We start from the raw sequence: 19,250 nt of genomic DNA on the forward strand, positions 1-19,250 counted from the left end.
TATTCTGCGGTTTAATGATTTGTTCTTACAATAATGCTATAGTAAACCATGTCAATACATTACTTTTTTTTGGTGATAAATAAAATCATTAGTGGGTTCACAGTTTAAATCTAAATATATTTTAATTTAACTAATTGAATACATCTACTGACTAAATATGTTTGAGCTGCAATTGATATGCTTCGGTATAATGATTTATTCTGACTATAATGCTGTTATAAAACATGTCAATAAATGACATTATTGGTGATCAATGAAAGCATCAGTGGTAGACAACTGCTGTCAAAGAGCAGTGACTGACAGCGACAACCTACCTCGGTGGTGGAAATTATTAACATGCTTCGTAGAGTCTAATTTAATTGGATGCTGCATTTGGGGGGCGTGACAGCTGGATTATATACTTCTCACCCATTGGCTCCGACGCCTGTCACTCCGTGGCGACCGAGTCTCCTAGTCAAAGGTAGTCTGAGTGGAGAAAGTAATGAAGATGGAAGGAGCTGATGTTGATGAATTATTGAGGAGATTTATGGAGTAGCGAAGTGATATCCGTTTACTTGTCTTGTCGGAACGACAGAGGACAGCGACACCAGGAAATTGACAGATAGCATGCCCGTAAGTAAACAATAACTTCCACAGTTTACTTGGTGTCGCGCCTTAGCCGAGCTAGCTAACTAGCTAATCTGCAAGCAACTGTGGTGACAGCTCGAAGTCATTCAGCGAGCCAAGATAGAGAGAGTGTGGCCGCGGAGGATTAATGTACAGTCTGCTGATAATGGTGAACAAATAGACTGAATTATATGTGGGGAAAAGGTGAGTTTGGCCATTGAGCTACCAGAGCCTTTTAGACAGTATTTCACGTTGTTTAAACGCAAGCCGTACTCCCAGTGATCATTGTAGCTGGTTTGTAACTAGCTGGTTAGCAGTGCCCGGGGAAAAACTATACCTACTACTTAAATTAGCTAGATAACATGACATTAATAAGCAGTCAAGGTTGGATGATTTTCCAGTGTGTTAAGCTAACGAGTTTTTTATGGCACCTGTTTTGGTACGGTAGTCACAGGCAGACTTTGTACCTGAGTGTGTGTGTGGTCTGTCAGGACCTTGTTAGGATTTTTCCTCAGATGATTCCAGTGTGTGTATGCCATTTGGGCAGGGCACAGACACCACTGGTATGTTAGATAATGCATCGTTAGGATTTTTATAGGAGTTATCATGTGATGTGTCTTTCCTCTTTCTATTCAGCCAGTTAGGGGATTCCTCCTGTACAATGGGGACTTTGCCGCAGAGCCCAAAGGCATGAAAAGATGTCCTTGACTGCTGAACTTGGTCTCAAAAGTTTAAAAATTACAATCTGTGGCCTTCCCAAAAGAGGGCTGCTTTTCTGGTGCCGTGTTCAGATATTGTCTAAATAATAAGATACTGTTTCAGTTCTCATATAGAGATTATCCTGTTCTTCCTATAGCTCTTTATATATACTGTGTGTGTGGATGTGCTTGCCTTGTCATTAGGGAGAGGTTTGTCCTCAAGCAATAAACACAGGTTTGTTGAGTTTGTTTCGTGCGTGTTTAAGAAGCATGCACAGGCTGTTATTATGTGCTATTCAGTTGCTGCTGGTGTCTTAGACCTCCTGATGCTTTTTGACAGTTAGGCCCAGCAGGTCATAGAGCAGAAAGATAGCCCAGGCTCTGTTGTCAACCAGCATCACAGCTAGAGTCATCCATGCCTTTAGGTTTAATGAAATATCCTGACAATATTTTTGCAGGCATACCAAATGTAGATGTAGCATACATTTAGATCCATGAAAAATCTTGAAAATCAACCAAATCATTTGAGTAGTATTTAAATGTGAAATCCAAGGGCTGAACATCAATAGATTAGGAGAGATTTTTTCTAACAGTTGGCGAAAAAAGGTGATAAAAGTTGACGTTACAATTGGCAAACCAGTGATGATCATCATCGGTCTCTTCACACACATTTGCCACAAGAAATCAGGGAATTGAAAGAGGGAGAGGAAGGACAAATATGCATCTCTGGCTCAGAGGCATCAGAGTAAGTAGCGTATGATGCTTTAAGACGATTCCTCCTTGTTAGATCTCTGTATCCGTCATCCTCAGCATAAGAACTATGTGTGTAAAAGAGGAGAAAACAAGAAAGCAGAATCCCCCCCCCTTCTTTTAGTCTATACGCAACCTGGTGGCAGAGCAACGATGCAACAGGGTTATCCGCAAGCTCTGTCAAAATAAGAACATATTACAACAGACAGAACTGACAAAGATGTGATATGAATAAGATAGAGTTGTCAAAACTAAATTCTGCAGTCCTAGGAGTTCAGAACCTGCGGTGAAGGCTCTCAACATGGCCGGATGAGTTCAGGCGCTGCTCTTTATGACCACGGTTATATGACCCTGCAACCACCACCTTTAAATGGAAGCCCAACAGCTCCTCAAAATAGTGTCTTCTCAGCTTTTGCTTCCATTCAAGTTAAAACAAGCCAGGAGTCACTGGTCCAGCATGTTGACAGTTAACTACTGACCTAGTTTGTCACATTTGGGTGGAGTCTAGTTGCTTTAGTTCCTGCTTTAGACATTGTTTGTGCATTAAAACAGTTTATCAGTGGTTTGGGTGTGTCTGTACAGGGTGATACTGGTACTGGATTCTTTCAGATAATTTGATCTATTTGTCCCTTCTTCTTTTTGTAGCTTTAACTTGTTGAGGGGTTGATAACTTCGGTGTCATCGTCACAAACAGCCTAACCATTAGTTTGTGTGGTTTGCACCCTGTACCACCGGAAAAAACAGCTGGGGTGGCTCTGTCACTCTTTAAACCACCCACTTTGTCTTTCTCTCTGCTTCCTTTCTTTCCTCTATTCAAGCCTTCACTCTTATTGGTCCACTTACTTCCTGAGAAAAAGAAACCTCCAAAGCATATGTGTAATGGGAAGTGAGGTAATCACCAGGGAGGGCTGTGCATGTGCGTGTGGGTGTCCCCCTCATTTATTCTCACAGTTCTGCGCCAGCTTCCCCAGGTATGTTCTCACTTGATTTGAGCACTGGAAGACAGTGTGGTTTTATAATGCCCGTAACCTGTAGTTTTTGTGTTAATTCCTATGTGTAGGGGGTGTTTGCCTCAGGTGTTTTGCAGCAACTCTGTCAAGATGAGCAAGCCCACTTAAAACTAGGGTTAGGAATGTAAACTCAATGGAAACCTGTTTGTGTTTGAAGAAGTCTTGGGAAGGAGGAGTCCGAAAATAATCTCTTTTGGACAGCCAGTTTGTGTGTGTTTAGAGTTGAGGATGGAGGCGTGGGTGTAAATTCAGAAGGAACAAGCTGTCAACTACAGCGAGCTCACAGGAACAGGTTTTGTCGAACCAGACACTGAACAAACACACTGGCTGATACACACTTGTGCAATGCATGACACATTCTCCCTCTTTTATAAGTAGTTGGCCTAAATCAGAGCTTTGCAACTGGTGGAGAAACGCAGTAAGCAGCAGCTAGGCTACTAATCACATTGGTTGGATCCATATCTTGAGCCTGTTTAGACCCCATTGTTTTTCAGCGTATTCCCTTATCTCTTGTAGTCCTGAGAGGTTTACTTTCTTGGGCAGCACAGATTAAAACCTGATGAACTCTCCTCTTTTTATTGACCACACTGTGTCTTTCCCTGTGAGTTATCACTCCCTTGGGTTGATGCATTCCTCTTATCCCCCATCTCTCCATCATCCATCGTTCCCTCTATTCATTTAGCCATTGATCTGTGCTCCCTTTAGCCTACTGCACTGCCTCTCTGTTCCTCTCTTCCATCTACTTGTTCATCACTTTATTGGTTTGTTACCACTTAGCCACTTATCCTCAACCCTGGTGTGTTTTTTCTGCTGCACAGAAGAAGCTCAACACCTGCTGCTTCCTTTTGAAATGCGCTTTCTTTGGCTCATATTGATTTCTGTCACGACCGGTGAGACCACAATGACTTGGAGATGGCAGCTAACAGTTAGCTAGACCAAGAAGGGAGACAATCATCTGCCTAATAACATGATTAGCGTTATGGTGTCCTCTCAGGCCAATTAGGTTGCTATTTCCCTCCATCAGTTGCTTGTACCTGCGTGCAGTATGTCAAGCTTCAAGGTGAATCATCTGCATTTAAGAGGTGAGCAGTTGCATTGAAGGAGTGGACGATTGATTGGGTTTTATTATTTATTGTTATGTTATTGCTAAATGAGTTGTCTAAGGACAGATTCACATGCAAGACTAGCTGCAGCCATATTTTTTCTTAACTTTTTAACTGATTCATTCATTAATCTGTCAACATGTGTATTGTCAATTGAACAGTTAATGAAAAACTTCCCCATTCAACAATTTTTATGATACATTTGGCTAAATGTGAAGGTTATTTAAAAAATGTAGTATCTCAAACAAAAATGAAGTGTTAGTTGCAGTTTATCTTTTGTCGTCATTCAATGTTTTTAATGTTCAGCCAATTTAACTATTACCTTGTAAGATGTATTTGATCAAGTTTGTTTTGTTTTTAAACGTTTTAATACAATGATATGCAGCCACATCCCGTTACCTCTACAGTAGCGTTGTACCCGAGTGTCCGCCTTCTGCTGCTGCTTTGTCTCGCAGCAGCTGCTTTTTTGCTGCTGAGGCAGGAGGCAAAAATACCACACAGGTAGGCGTCTGCTGATTTTAGTCTTCCAGAATATTTCTCTGGATACAGACGGCATGCCCCAGGTGTCAGCGTGGACAAACTCAACTGAGTAAAATTGACTTTATAGCAGGAGAGCCCTTCCTCACCCGCGCTCTAATCACAGCCTTTATTTTGTCACTCAGTGAGCCTGCCATTAAAACCACATGCTGGCTTTAGATATCGCTGTCCTCCTTCTTCTCTTCACCGGCATGAAAGAAGGGAACAACAGAAAGGACTTTTTTCCCTAAATGGAGGCTATTCTGCTTTATAATCCTTCCCCATTTCATGAGTCATAAAATGATCTTCCCTCCCCCCCTGTCAATTCTAACATTGGTACAGTCCATAAATAGACACCTGGCTGCCACAGAGAGACCGTAACCAGAATAATACAGAATAAAGCATTTGGATGTGTCAAAGACAGATTACAGTGGAGTGGAGAAGACGGAGGGAGAAATGTTGCTGTGTGGGAGGATAAACAGAGGGAGAAAAGCAGGGAGCAGAAAGGAAGAGAGGAAAAGCCAACTGTGAACATATTTTTCTATTTTTTGTTGAGGCACGCATTGCATGCAGGCTTTTTGATGATAAACATGATGATTGAAAATCAGGCCTGTGTAATCTCCAGAATCCGTACTCTGGTCTATTGCTTTGAAATCACCTTCAGAACAGGGGTCATTATGTTTTCCTCCACAGAAGGGTTATTGCTTTTGAAGAGGAGATTGTGTGTACTGTCATACATTAAGTGAAGTGCTGAAAAAGGTGGAACTAAGCCTCCTCAAATCTGACCACATGTTCGTGCTTAACAAAGTGCACATAGAAGGACTTCTTCCTGCTGCTGTCCTTTCTCAGATTTTGTTACCAAACATACCAAACATGGACTTTTCTTTCTCCATGCAACAGCCAGTTTAGCCTTGTGCTTACACTTTCAGAGTGCAGTCACGACCGATCACAGACACGACATAGCCACAGTGAAAACATATTGCTGGTGGAAAACAGATCATCCATCAGAGATGCAGACGCTGTCTTCCTCCGCAGCCGAAAGCAGATGTCAGTGCAGATATTGAAGGTTACCTAAAGACATAGAAAGACCAGGACTACAACTACTGATTTATGGTTTGATCTGAGTTGAATTCATACAGCTGTTTCCTTGTAAAAGAGCCAGATCGAGCGCTTTATATGAAAATACCTATTGATGGGGTTATCTGTGTCTACAACAACAATAAAACCTGCCTATTTTTTTGTCATCATGCATACATCGTTGTGGTATTTCTGACGTCTTGCTATAAATTCCCCATCTTACAGTTTTCTTTCTATTGCTGTAGCTATCATTTCGCTTTCTCTTTGCTCTCGTGTGACTGCAGCACAGCAGTGTCTCATAGGCACCAGCAAAATCTTTTTTTAAAGGCACAGATGAAGAATTTAAATGACTTTGACAGCAAGAGAAACCCTGTCCAGAGAATTAGAAAGAGGGTAACATTTGAGGTTTAATAGCAGGAAAACAAGGTGAGTAGCTAACAGATGAGCGAGAGAAGTTCAAATGCAGACGCTGTAAGTGCCGTGATGGATGTTAAGGCATCTCAAAATTAACAAGGAAGGGGGTGGTGGGGGGCAGAGATGGAGGGAGGTGTGAATTGTAGCGAAAGCTTTTTTTTGTCTATCTCTGTTTTAAGAAATTGGAGATGTACAGCCTGTTGAGCAGCCATCTATATCCAGCTGAGCCCCCTTTATATTTACAGTAATTACAGTAATAGGTTAGGAACTGCAGAGGTGTGTGTCTGGAGAGGGAAAGGGGGAGGACAGACTGATGACACTTTGGAGGATTCAACTGATGGAGCGTGTTCAGTCACTGCTGCTGTTTGTAACAGGACATTTTTGTGTGTGTGTGTGTGTGTGTGTGTGTGTGTGTGTGTCCTTTCAAATGCACAAAATATTTGCTGTGTGTCAATAACCAGGCAGTGTGTTTATTCGTCTCATAGGTAGAGGTGACTCCACTGCAGATGAGGGAACATGTTGGCGATGGACCAAGGAGTGGTGGAGGAATGGCTGTCAGAATTTAAGGTACTGCTTCAGTGTGTGTGTGTGTGTGTGTAAAGCAACCTAACACACATAGACCTTGTTTGTGTTGTTAGCTGCTTATTATTGGCAACATTTTTTCCACACATCCAAACCAACATACTCTGAAGTGCTTTTTCCAAGACAATTGCTCTTGCTCCTACTCACACATGAGAACTCAGCAATATGTTGAGTGCTACCAAAGCTCAGTAAGGTGTGATGATGAAGGGGCGGCGGGAGCATCCTGTGTCCTACCTGTTTTTCTTTCTGAGTGAAAATTACCTCTAAATGCAACTTTTGATACGTCAATGCAAGGTTAACATGCTCTCAAATATCAAACAGATTTCTGTGTTGCTTCACTCTTGTTGATATCACTTATGTTTGATTCACCTGCATTAAGAACTATATTTGTGTACTTGCTGTAAATCAGCGGTTAAGTGTCAAATTGAAACCGATCAAACAGTCTTGGACATTTTCAGCGATTCAATCCTCTCTTTTTAACTTGTCATGCTGTGTGTTTATTTTTAGGATCAGTCAGTTTGTGTATCAAACTTAGCTAAGTGTGCGTGTGTATGTTTTTCAGACCCTCCCTGACAATGCTGTGTCCAATTATGCTGCCTCACTAAAAGACAAAGGTGCCCTGGTCCCCGCACTCTACAAGGTCATCCGAGAGAACTACAGCGATGTATGGACACACTCTAATGTTTTCATACAGTAAAAACCTGGTCACACAACCATTAACTTCTACACTTCATGTTACCACTTATGTGTTTCTGATTCTGGTTCTGACTCTGACCTGTCATTTATATATTTCCTTACATAATCCAGATGTTTTGTAAAAACCGTAGATGAAAAATGTATTACAGTCGAAGTGACTGTCGATCCTTGGCTTGCATTCCTCCCCAGTTGCTGGAGCCAGTGTGTCACCAGTTGTTTGAGTTCTACCGAAGCGGTGAGCCGCAGCTGCAACGCTTCACGCTACAGTTTCTGCCAGAGCTCCTGTGGAGCCTCCTGTCCGTCAGCGCAGCAAGAGACCCCCACACGTCCGGCTGCATCGAGGCCCTGCTGCTGGGCATTTACAACCTGGTAGGGGAGAGGATGGAGACAGTTGATCTGTTTATTTATGACCAGTAGATCATCTCTCTTAAATAGCACTACATGTCAGTGTGATGAGGGAAAGGGAAGGTCCTAGATCCTTAGCAAGTGGGTGTAATCATGCAGTTCAAGAAGCAGGGGGCTAAACCGCTCAACTATTTCTGGGAGCTGAGTCATGTGTTTTGAAAGATTCCATTAAGCACTTTCTGCTGCATGGAGAGCGACAGGAAAGATAGGTTTGAAATAGAGGAACTGAGACACAGTGACTTCAGATTATGGATGAGTTGCAACTTGCAAATGCCCTTCCCGAACAAACAGAGATGCCAGCACTAGAAAGGATTGAAGTGTAATGAGTTTTATTTTCATCCATTTAAGCTCTTGATGTTTTATCACAGCAAAGGACAGTGACCTCTAACTTCCCGTCTGAATATCAGAATAGGTCAGCCGTCACTCAACACAGTTGGCTCCCATTAATGTGTTTGACATTAACATGCACACTGGGGACACCAAGACCCTGGGGTTTGTGCGTGTGTGTTCACTTAGTAAACACACAAACACTGGCAGACTGATTTGGGAAATAGGGACCCTGAGGTCAACACACAGACACCCACACATAACAGATGAGAGTGCTTGAAGAGACAAGCACACTCTTTAGAGTTTTAGGGCATGCACAAATTAAGCTACTGTTTCCTTGCCCACAGGAACATTTTCTCATTGTCTTCCTGTCTTTCTCTTTCACAGGAAATAGTTGATAAGGATGGACAAAGTAAAATATTATCTTTTACCGTCCCTTCCCTCTCCAAACCCTCAGTGTACCATGAGGTGAGAAACGCACACTTGCACACAAGTATTTTAGTTTCCTTTTGCAGTTTATGAACGTATTCTTCATCTTTCCAACCCCAGCCTTCAGCCATTGGCTCCATTGCCCTCACAGAAGGGGCTTTAGCCAACCACGGGCTGAGCAGGGTGGTATACAGCGGGCCACACCTCCAGAGAGAGAACTTTACCGCACAGAACAGGTAAGAGGAGAGATGGGATCAGTTGTTTTAAAGACTGCTGGTCGAGAAGTGACCTGTGGAGGTTGTGCATGTTTTAGAAAGGGCTTTTCAGGTTGCAGCCTGCCAACCTGCCAGCCTGCCAGCCTGCCAACCTGCCAGCCTGCCAGCCTGCCTGCCTGCCTGCCTGCCTGGATTTGGCAGCAAACACCAGACAACAAAAATAGAAATGCACATAAATCTGACAAAGCAACACTAAGCAACTAAATCTTAACATTTTACTTTTTATTTTCAAGTTAACTGCAGCTTTCCATGATGTTTACCTCCTCTGTTGTGACATTATAAGTCTGTCCAAACTTTATTCTATAACACAGGAAAAAATGAAAGCACTTGGCATGGTATGGAATATAATCTGTAGTTGTGCCAGTGTGGAGTACCGTTTTTGTAATCTCTTGTTTTGTGAAATGTCTATCTACTGCATGCATGGAAGCGTAACTGAGTCTGTGGAGTTCAGATCTGAGAAGTCAGAAATGTTGTCCTATATGTCGTGATTTCATGAAGGCGGGTTATTTTAAGGGAATGTTTTTGTTCTTGAGATTTGAGGTGCTGACCTTCCTGCTGCTGTGCTACAATGCTGCCCTCAGCTACATGACCGCCACCTCCCTCCAATCCCTCTGCCAGCTCAGCTCCAGGTAACACACACACACACACACACACACACACACACACACACACACACACACACACACACACACACACACACACACACACATTCTCTTTGTCATGAAAACTTGAGGACACTAAAAATACTCATTTCATACAATGTGTCCTTTTTGTCATTTTCTTGATGTTTTTGAGAAGTCTACTTGAATAAGGTTACACACACACAAATAACACACACACTATTTTGCAAGCACTCGCTTATCTGATCCTCTTATAGACTTTGCTGCCGGAGAGAGCCAAGATACCACTATTAGGCAAATAGCTATGTTGTACACACATCCCAGCTCAGAGATTCTGATACCCTGCCAACTTCAGCTGAGCATTACTCTTACAAGCACAGAGCTAAAGAGAAGTTATCATTGTTCATTTCCCCGTGACCCTGTCACTTGCTCAGATGTGGACAATATAAACTGCACTTTAAATGAGCAGGTGCTCCCTCACTCAGTTTTAGCTTAATGCTCTTTGTTGCAACTTGAATGATACCTGTTCAGCACTTTTAAATCTAGTTGTTGATGTCGCAAACCATTACTAACTCGTTATGTAGCATGTGTGCTCTGTCTGTGTGTGTATTGGTCTGGGTGTGTATTGGTCTGGGTGTGTATAGTACTGTTACGATATTACATTATTAGCGTGACGCGTAAAGAAAAAAGAAAGTGTGTTTTCAATGGAAGAATGTAAAACTTTGTTTATTGTGAATTTCCTCTTTGGCAAATGAATTGCTCTCAAATCAGCAGTGTAAGGAGGTGAAGAGAGTTTGGGTGTGTGTGTGTGTTATATCTAGCTATTGTTTGCTCATCAGCTCACCAAAGGGAAGTAAATTGCATTAATGAAGCTGCTGCCAAGTGGCTCAGTGGAGTGGTTTACCTGATTTAAGCTTCCCTGTTTCACTGATACAAGATCCCCTTTTGTGTTCTAATCTGTTATCCTCCAGGGTTTGTATATGTGGTTACCCACGGCAACAGATTCGGCGCTACAAAGGCATTAGCACACGGCTGACCGTCACGTCAGAGTTCCTGGTTCAGCTCATCACAGGGATACACTACGCCTTGTGAGTGTACACACGTGCCTGCACACACAGCCAGATCAGCGCATCACTGACTCACCGATCAGCTTAATCTTTCCATGTCTTACATTTCTCAGAGCTTTCTCTTTTTAAAGGGGTCCCTTTATGCTTTTGGGGTTTTCTCTTTCCTGTAGTTGGTTTTTATATAGGTTTTTGTGCATGTATATGGTCTGCAAAGACTGAAATCCTAAAGTTCCATCGCTATTGGCTTGCGCTCCAAGACATTGTACCTGATAGGCAAAGGGGCAGGACGACTCTTAGCTGTTGACCAACAACAGCCGGCCAGCTAACCAATCAGAGCAGACTGGGCTCTGGTTTCAGACAGAGGGTGAAAAGAGGTATGAGAAAAATGAAGAGCTTTTATGTAACATGTCACAGTAGAGGCACAAAATACAAATATAACCCTGAAAATGAGCAATATGGAGCTCCTTTTATTCTCCAGGTGTCTTATCACAATGACAGTATTTCAGTTGTTGTAATTATCTACAGACCTGGATAAAAGAAATGGCACTGTGACAATCTTTTAGTCGACTTGCTTTGTATTTTCAGTGTTTTACATTTGACATTTAAAAAATGTCTTGACATCGTAACTACAAAATATCATAAGCAGTTGGCATCAAAATGAATCCTTTGTTTTGTTAACTAACATCTAAAGTTGAATCTGATCTGTGAGTCAAGAGTTCAGAGTTTTTTTAGAAAATTACAAAAGTTGTGTTTACGTTTCGATTACCTCACTGGAACGCTTTGTGGGCATCCTTGAGGTCTAACGACAGCTATACTTCCTTTTTCATGAAACCTTTACATTTCAAAGCCAGCCTTATGTACATGTTCACAAGCTTGCCTTCCTCTTCCCTGTCTTTGCTGCTTCATCGCTGCCCATATTGTTACCACCACCTGTTGAGCAGCAATGTTGTGACATCACTAGAGGTCTAAAAGAAAAAGAAGAAGAAGAAATACTTTATTCCTCTCTTACAGGGACATTTCTTTCCCCACTCTGTTGTGTTTACATACACATTACACACAGGGAGGATATATACATGCACAAGCACGGAGGATATTCCATATACTCCATTTGTTTGGTCCAATCGGGACTTGAAGCTTTAGACCCAAGTCCAAGCCCTTACAGACTAAGCCAGTGCCAGCGACCTAGGAACCCATTAATTTGTATCTTAAACTTTTTCTGTGTGTATTTAAATGTTTGTTTTTGTGTATAGGTGTAACGGGGAGGTTGAACTCGGATCCAAAGCACTGGATGACGTTCTGTATCGGGCCCAGCTAGAGTTGTTGCCTGAAGCTCTGTTGGTGAGTTTTTGTCTTCTCGTTGCCCATCCTCTCTGTATCTGTGGTTTTGGACCTGCAGTGTGTTTGTTTGTGTGTATGTGTGTGCTTGTGTCTGGTGGAGAGCATGTGATTTAGACGCACATGCCCGTCTGGTTTTGACTCATGCACAGCACACTATGCTGTATTGTGTCGGACTCTGTGTGTGTCAGAGACTGCTAGCAGAATGTAATCCCGCTAGATTATTTACATGCTTTCCGCTCTGCTCAGTTAAGCTATAATCCTTGAGGCCCGGGGAGTACAGGGTTGAACGTAAGCTCACAGTAATACTACACAACTCAAGGTGTGCTCCTTTGCCACAATCAAAACACACCACCTTTAGCTTCATATTTATATTGTATGGCTTTCTGTTTTTTAAATACAAAAAAAAAAGTTTGACAGTATGATATGATGAAAAACATGCATTAAAGTAATTTAAATGCAACAAATTGCTTCTTAATAAAGAAAACATAAAAAGGAAATTATTCAAAACATTATTTTATTGAACAAATTCAGCAAAAAAGGCATGTTGTTCAAAAAGATTGTGAATAGCATGTTTAAGTGACATTTTGTCCTGGTAATTTCAGCTAACATAAATGAAACCCGAGGGCTAAATTGAAATCTTTTGTGATCTGTTTGTAGCACATCTGACATTGCGATGACTGTAGAGAAACTAGACGCTGTACAGCAGTAACACACTCACCGTAGTTTGGAAGGATTACATATTTAGTGTTAACTTGTCGCAGTTGTGTGGCTGTTACGTTAGCTTAGCTCGGTGACGTGCCCCTCATGAGACCAATGTGTTTCAGCCTCGCACACAAAAGACGTGTTGTACGGTGATTATGAAGCCCTACGTAATGTTTCCTACTCAACTGTTACATGAAGTGCCACTTAGACCTCCACCAACAGAAGAGGTTATTATAGAAATTCTTAAATGATGTTGTACTGAGCGAAATACAAAGCCTTTCTGCTTTTCTAAGGTTTAAGGCTTATCCCTTTGCATTAATCTGGTGGAAATTGGATATTTGATCAGATGTTATTGGTTTGGTCACATGATCCTAACCTCAGTCAGATTTCAGAGCATCTTATTTCTTGGTACTGCTGCTCTCACACGCATTGTGTACCGACTGACTGTACTTTGTTTTTCAGTATATTTAGATTTTCAGGGCCTAAAAATGTAAAATAATCCTCTTTTTTTTTAAAATAACCCTTGAGCTTTAATTATATCACAGGCACCGGATAGGCAAAGGCAAAGAGAGACAGGGGACAACACGCAGCAAAAGGCCACAGGTCAGATTCCACACACTGGCGGCTGCCAAGGACTTAGCCATCGTATATGAGGCACCCGCTCTACCAGGCCATACTTCGTGGGTGTATATCCATATAAACTGAATCGGTTTCCACTAAATCATGCATCACTTACACAATTTGACCAATAAGACCGTAAAAAGAATATATGGAATCAGCAATTACAAGCCCATATTGAAAAGCCTGTAAACTCATTTCACATGAAAAGTACATTTGAGCTCCACACATCTGTAGTCTGCTGTTAGACGAATCACAGCAGACAATAGGTTGACCTTTAGTGGCATGGAGACACTGAATCAACAGGATTATCAGGTAACGTTTGATAAAACATGTTGGGCCAGCTGCTAACCGCTCAGTGTGCCAGTTCCCCTCTGGCAGATGGCCACAGGGAAAACCTCCAGGAAAAGTCTGGCCTCCTCCTCGCAGTAATGTTTGTGCTTCTCCTCGCCATCAGGTGGGCAATGCCATCAAGTCGTCACTGCACTGCGCTGCACTTAAAAGCAACAACAAGGAGGGGGCACGCAGTATCCAGGTGGAGATCACACCCACCTCCTCCAGGATCTCCCGAAATGCTGTCACCTCCCTGTCTATCAGGGGACACCGCTGGAAGAGACACGGTATGACAAATAAGCTCATTGAGATGCAGCGTGAGAGTCGAGAGAAGAGCTCTCACACTCAACGTATGGGGTGATATGAAAGAAACACAGTTGGATGATTTAAGATCAAATCCACACCAAAGGAGAGAGCAAGAGGTTTATTACTCTTCATTGTTCGCCCACCACCATTTCATGCCCTACAGTCACTGCGTACATAAGTGTTGTTGTCATCATCAGTCCCTGAGCCTGTGGAGCACTCGGCTCACTAGCCTGTCCACCTTCTTTTTTTAGATTCTCATCAATCAAAGCTGTCACTTCCTATCTAACCTGCTGATCAAATTTCACAGATAGGAGAAAAAAAGACAGGGAATCAGAGCAGGTAATGCCCTTTTAGTATAAGAGATGAGTTGTACGGTATCGTATATAAGCCATGCACCGTTTTGATTTGATTTCAAATTGGGAATCATGTGATTTCATGAAAAATCTGTAAGCAATAAATTCCTTTTTTTAAATTAAGTCCATAATCTGTAATTGTACACCTAAGGGAATATTGGCTAAGATGTACTGAGCTGCAATGGCAATTTAATACTCCATTGTTCTGACTAAATCACAAATGTCAACACAACAAAAACGATATATATTGAGCATCCCATTTGAATATGTTGTGGTATGGGTAGTTTCAGAGATGTGGCAAAGACTGCGTATTGAGACTTTGAGATTTATAATATAAGAGAGGGATTCAGGGTACAGATAAGGCAGGTACATTACAGGCTTCAGCCAGTTTAAAGAATAGGTTTCATCCACAACCCTTTTCTCATTGCTCATTGGTCCCTGTATCAGAGCTGCCAGTTTATGCGTAATTCTTTTGTTATGAGCAGACGATGGAGGGAAAATACTATTAGATATTAATGAATGTGTAAGGGCGGAGTGGGGACTCGGTATGACATTCAATTCCATCATATTCATCTCCATATTGCGTTTTACTTTTACCATGTGTTCTGATCTCTATGATTTCTGTCTTTTTTATTTTTCTGCCATTACATTTATTACCTCTGTTTGTGTGGCCGTGTGTGCCTGTGCACATTACCGCTGTCTGTGTGTTTCATATATGTGTGCATGACGCGTGTCTTTCTGTCCCATCTGTTTGTGTTTATATATGTTTGTTTTGTTTTGTGTTTTCCTGCTACCCTCCATACACCAGAGTCCCAGGAGGTGAGTGTAGAAAGTGAGGCTGCAGCAGGGGGCATGGCCATCCCCGATATCAGTATAACAGGTACAAGCGGCGAGCGAATGCCCAACGGAGAATCCATGCGACCACGCCTTGACGGCCGCGCCCAGCCCGACAGCGACCCGTTGGGCGGCGCTTCCGAGGTCAGCCTGGATCTGCGGGGTCAGGAGGTCAGGAGGCAGAAGTCTGTGAGGCGGATGGTGGAGAATGAGGGTTCTGGGTCGGCCTCCACAGGGAGGAGCCAGTACTAAGGTCCTGCCCCTCCTTCCCCCCGCCCCGCTCCCGGGGCAACCTAGGTAACCGTGTGTGGCGGCGTGGTCTGAACAAATCTGCACAATGACTTCCCTTTTTACCTTTTTTTTCGCTGGGTTCTACCATCCTCCCTTCTCCTAATAGCACTATTCCTCTCATCTGTCCTTCCAACGTCACTCATTCATTCACTGTCTCCTTTGTGGCTAAAGCTTCCTCACCAAGATCTCCTGCTGAAGTTTTGTTTGATCTAATCAATTATCTAATCGAATGACAGGTAACCCAATATGAATGCATAATACTGAAATGTGCTTGGCTGATTTGCACAATGAGTGGTATTTTTATGTTGTGCTAAATGAATCGGATCCTATTATAGGCATAACGTTGGTTAAACTCAGCATGAACAGCAGACTTTAAAGTAGTTTATGAAACATTTGTCAATACACACACACCTCCTGTAAATGTAAATTGCCTTAAGTCAGGACGCTGATAACAAATGGCCTAATGACCTTCAATCACAAGGGCCAGATGTTACCTCCTTTTAGCGCTGCCAAAGCAGCAGATTGCACATTTATCATGTTTAGAGTTTAACTCTTGGATGTTTACTAGAGAGATCAGTAAGCTTTTGGGTCTCATATTGCACACGTTGGTACGCCTCAACACATTCCTCCTGGGTTGCACTTGGACACAGATAACTTCCTTCTGAGTGGTAGCTAGGAACTTAGAGAACGATACGCAGGTCTTTATTTGAAGCTAAACTGCTCTTTAAAATCTTCTGTGAATGCAATGACTTCTGACTGGTTGGGCCCAAATCCGACCATGGGGGACTTTGAGCGGACCTGCCTATCTGACTAATAACTAGCATTTTACAGTGACAGCATCAGATTAAAGATGTGTTTCTGTGCATAAGCAGGTGGTTGGCCACTCACATGGCTGTGCATGCCTTGATTAAAGCAGCACAGCTATTAGTTAGTGTTTTTGAAGTCAAGCAAGTGTCTCAAGTGAAAACACTTGCAATTAGGCTTTCTGATTTGTGTCTTTCTGTTTGCCTTCCTCTACTCTCCCTTTGTGGTCTTTCCTAGGCTTGTGCTCTCCTCGCTTTGAGACAAAACATGCACTCCTTTGCCAATAAACCGCTCACTTCTGATTGAACTAACCTGTGTGCTGGGCTGGAATACCGAAATTGCATTTTCTGGTGGCGAGGGGTCCCTGTTAACTGTCACAGTGTCAAGGCGCCACCTGCTGGACAGTGGTAGAGCTCCTCTGTCATGCAGCCCTACATATTTAGCCCTACAAGCAAAGCATTCAATTCATTTTCTTTATAAACCTTGTTAATATCAATGATTTTATTGGATAAGAAGGGCTGATTGACAGATGAGATGGTGGTTGTTTCCTCTCCACGCTCCTGTTTTCATTTCAGTGTTTGTTGTTTTTTATCTCCCTCCGACTATCTGTCTCACAGACGCAGTGGATCTGGGTTCCCCGGATGAGCTGATGGATATTTCCGAGGTGGATGAAGGGGTGTGGCCAGGCGGGATGGGGCCGGACATGATCCCACCAACCATCACTATTAGCAACAGTGTTACCACGTTGAATCTGGGGGCCAAGGCCATGAAGAAGTGTCGGCTGGGCGGGCGCAACAGCAAGGACAAGGAGGCGGGCGCTCTGACAACGGGCCGGGCCAACAGCGAGAACGCAGAGCTGTCCTTCAAGCGACTGACGCTCACTTCCAGCCAATCGGTGCCCAAGGCGGGAGCTCTCACCAGCCTGACGCGCACCGCCAGTGCAGTCTTCTCCCGCTCCTTTGAACAGGTGGCCAGCGGAAACGCTCCTCCTTCCAGCAACCACACCGCCTCTGAAGTTGGACGCTATTCATGCAGCCTGCAGGAGGATGGGCTGGGGTACTTGAGTCCGGCGCCAAACCACACGCAGCGCTCTCCTAGCATCAGCGTGCACCTCGGCTCTGACCTTTGAACCCTTTGTGACTCCTGACTACCTAATCCCTCTCAATCCAGTGACCCTGTACCTGTGACCAGGAACTCCAAGCCATGCCAACTCCATCAGACCACAATAGCGTTTAAACACTCCCGCTGAGTCTCTCGTCACTCCATTTTGACGTCTTTGGTTCTCGGTGCTCCAGAGCCGCCGTACTCCTCTCCTGATGAAGGTGGGAAGTCCGAGATATCACTTCCTGCTTCACTGATTTTTCGCAGTGTAATGTTGCTGTGAAATCATGCCAGAACGAACCGCACTCTGTCGCAGGCAGTCTGTCTGTAAATGGGTGCACTTAAAACGTATTACTAAAAACTGTGGAAACGCGGGAAAATATTTTAATCAGCATTTGTTGCCCTGCATGGCTTTTCCATACGTCCATCCTGATATTGCCCAGGTTGGTCAGAGGGCAACTGTTAAGTATGTGTGAGTATGTCTGAGTGTGTGTACTGTATGTGTGTGTATGTACAATTATTTTTAGAATCAAGGCTGCTGATTGATAAAATGAACAAGGTATAATTATGTTTTCAAATAACAGATCCCTTTCCATAGCAATACAAATCTGTGTTTTCCATCATTTGGGACGATTACACAACCTCTCTTCATTCACACTTCTTTTGTCAGCATTTACAGCAGTGCTCCTTTTTTAAAGATAATCTGCATTCTTCCTTAAAATGGCAGAAAAAAATGACCACTAAATAATCAAGCAGTATGATACGATTTGGGTTTTAATGTTTACAATCGAACAGAATTGTCATCATAAAGGAGAAGCAATATTTGTGTCCTTCCTTCCAACTCCTCCAGCACCTTCTTGAATTGCTGTTAATTCAGTGGCGGCAAACTCTCCACTTCTAACAAATTAGGAGGATGATTTGGTGTGTATGATGTGTGAAGTATTGAATTTTGTACTTGAAAGAACAAACAAGTTGTGTTTTCAACTTTGGTATTTTCTTAGGATGAACAAAAGAGGTTTGACTCTCAACTGTGGTATTTTCCTGTGAGAGAGATGTGCTTTGTTGCTCCGTATATATTTCTACCACACAGACATGAAGTCCACCTACATGCACAAAAATAAAATAATCCGATACCCCTAAAGATGTTTAAAACTCGACCAAAACTGTAACTGAACCTACTCCTGTGCGTTCTGCAGTGTGAAGGTGTGTGTGTGGGCAACAAGGCATCTTTTCTCTTCTCTGATCCACCCACCATTCCAGCTGTTTGTAGTTCTTTGGTGATGTGTTTCCTGTGTAACTCCATGATCATCCCTTCACAAGACATGGTGATATCTTGTACCAAAAAGTAATTCAACTCCACCCATTTGCTAACTTTGATGTCCTAAATCGAGCTGCCCCTCCCTCAAGCAATATGTGTTCTGTCGTCTGTGTACTAGAGCTGTCGAGTGTCCATCGCTTTGGGGGACATTAACAATCATGTTGTTTCTGTTTGTGGGTTTACAGGATTTGAATGGGTGAGCTCTTGTTGAACATCATACTGTTGTACTAAAGTTGGTTAAAATTGGCCTTTCTATGTCTGAATATAACTCACTGCTACATCTTCTGGGAATAAAGTGTTTCTATATTTCACTTGTGTACTCAATTATTACTCTTAAATGAATTGTAATTTTAAAATGGTGTAAGAGTCTTAAGTAAAAAGCAGGCCTTAATTTGTGGCAAAAGTTCCAATAAGTCATCAACTTTATTGTCAAATCTTTCAGTTTGTATGTTCAAACAAAGAAATCGAAATAATGACATGACAATGATTAATTGTGATTAATTATTGCCGATATATTCGCGTTTATATTTAAGGTTGTTAGATTGTAAATAAACCTTGAGTTCTTTTATTTATTTATTTATTGTATTATAGGGGGGGGGGAAATTGGTATTGTATATATTTTGTCTTAAGCCCAAAAAGTATTGTGTAAATATGTTCTTTAGTTTTGAAGTATAGTT

At 42.5% G+C, this 19,250-nt stretch overlaps 1 protein-coding gene across 4 annotated transcripts; it reads left to right on the plus strand.

Annotated features, from left to right (window-relative positions):
• The first annotated feature begins 431 nt into the window (after positions 1 to 431).
• Positions 432 to 18,884, plus strand: hycc1 (hyccin PI4KA lipid kinase complex subunit 1). Of its 4 annotated transcripts, XM_063899288.1 has the most exons (12): positions 432 to 612; positions 6,660 to 6,741; positions 7,319 to 7,420; positions 7,642 to 7,821; positions 8,572 to 8,652; positions 8,734 to 8,849; positions 9,422 to 9,517; positions 10,480 to 10,596; positions 11,826 to 11,913; positions 13,691 to 13,853; positions 15,034 to 15,356; positions 16,772 to 17,004. In XM_063899288.1, exons 2-11 carry the CDS (start codon positions 6,691 to 6,693, stop codon positions 15,309 to 15,311), a joined length of 1,272 nt encoding a protein of 423 aa, XP_063755358.1. In that variant the 5' UTR covers positions 432 to 612; positions 6,660 to 6,690; the 3' UTR covers positions 15,312 to 15,356; positions 16,772 to 17,004. The 4 variants fall into 4 exon arrangements, with proteins under 4 accessions (XP_063755358.1, XP_063755354.1, XP_063755357.1 ...); XM_063899284.1 differs by lacking the exon at positions 15,034 to 15,356 and having other exon boundaries at positions 16,772 to 18,884; XM_063899287.1 differs by lacking the exon at positions 15,034 to 15,356 and having other exon boundaries at positions 445 to 612; positions 6,640 to 6,741; positions 16,772 to 18,884.
• Positions 18,885 to 19,250: the final 366 nt, after the last annotated feature.

Source organism: Eleginops maclovinus, chromosome 13 (genome assembly GCF_036324505.1).
Source record: "Eleginops maclovinus isolate JMC-PN-2008 ecotype Puerto Natales chromosome 13, JC_Emac_rtc_rv5, whole genome shotgun sequence".
NCBI lineage: Eukaryota > Metazoa > Chordata > Actinopteri > Perciformes > Eleginopidae > Eleginops > Eleginops maclovinus.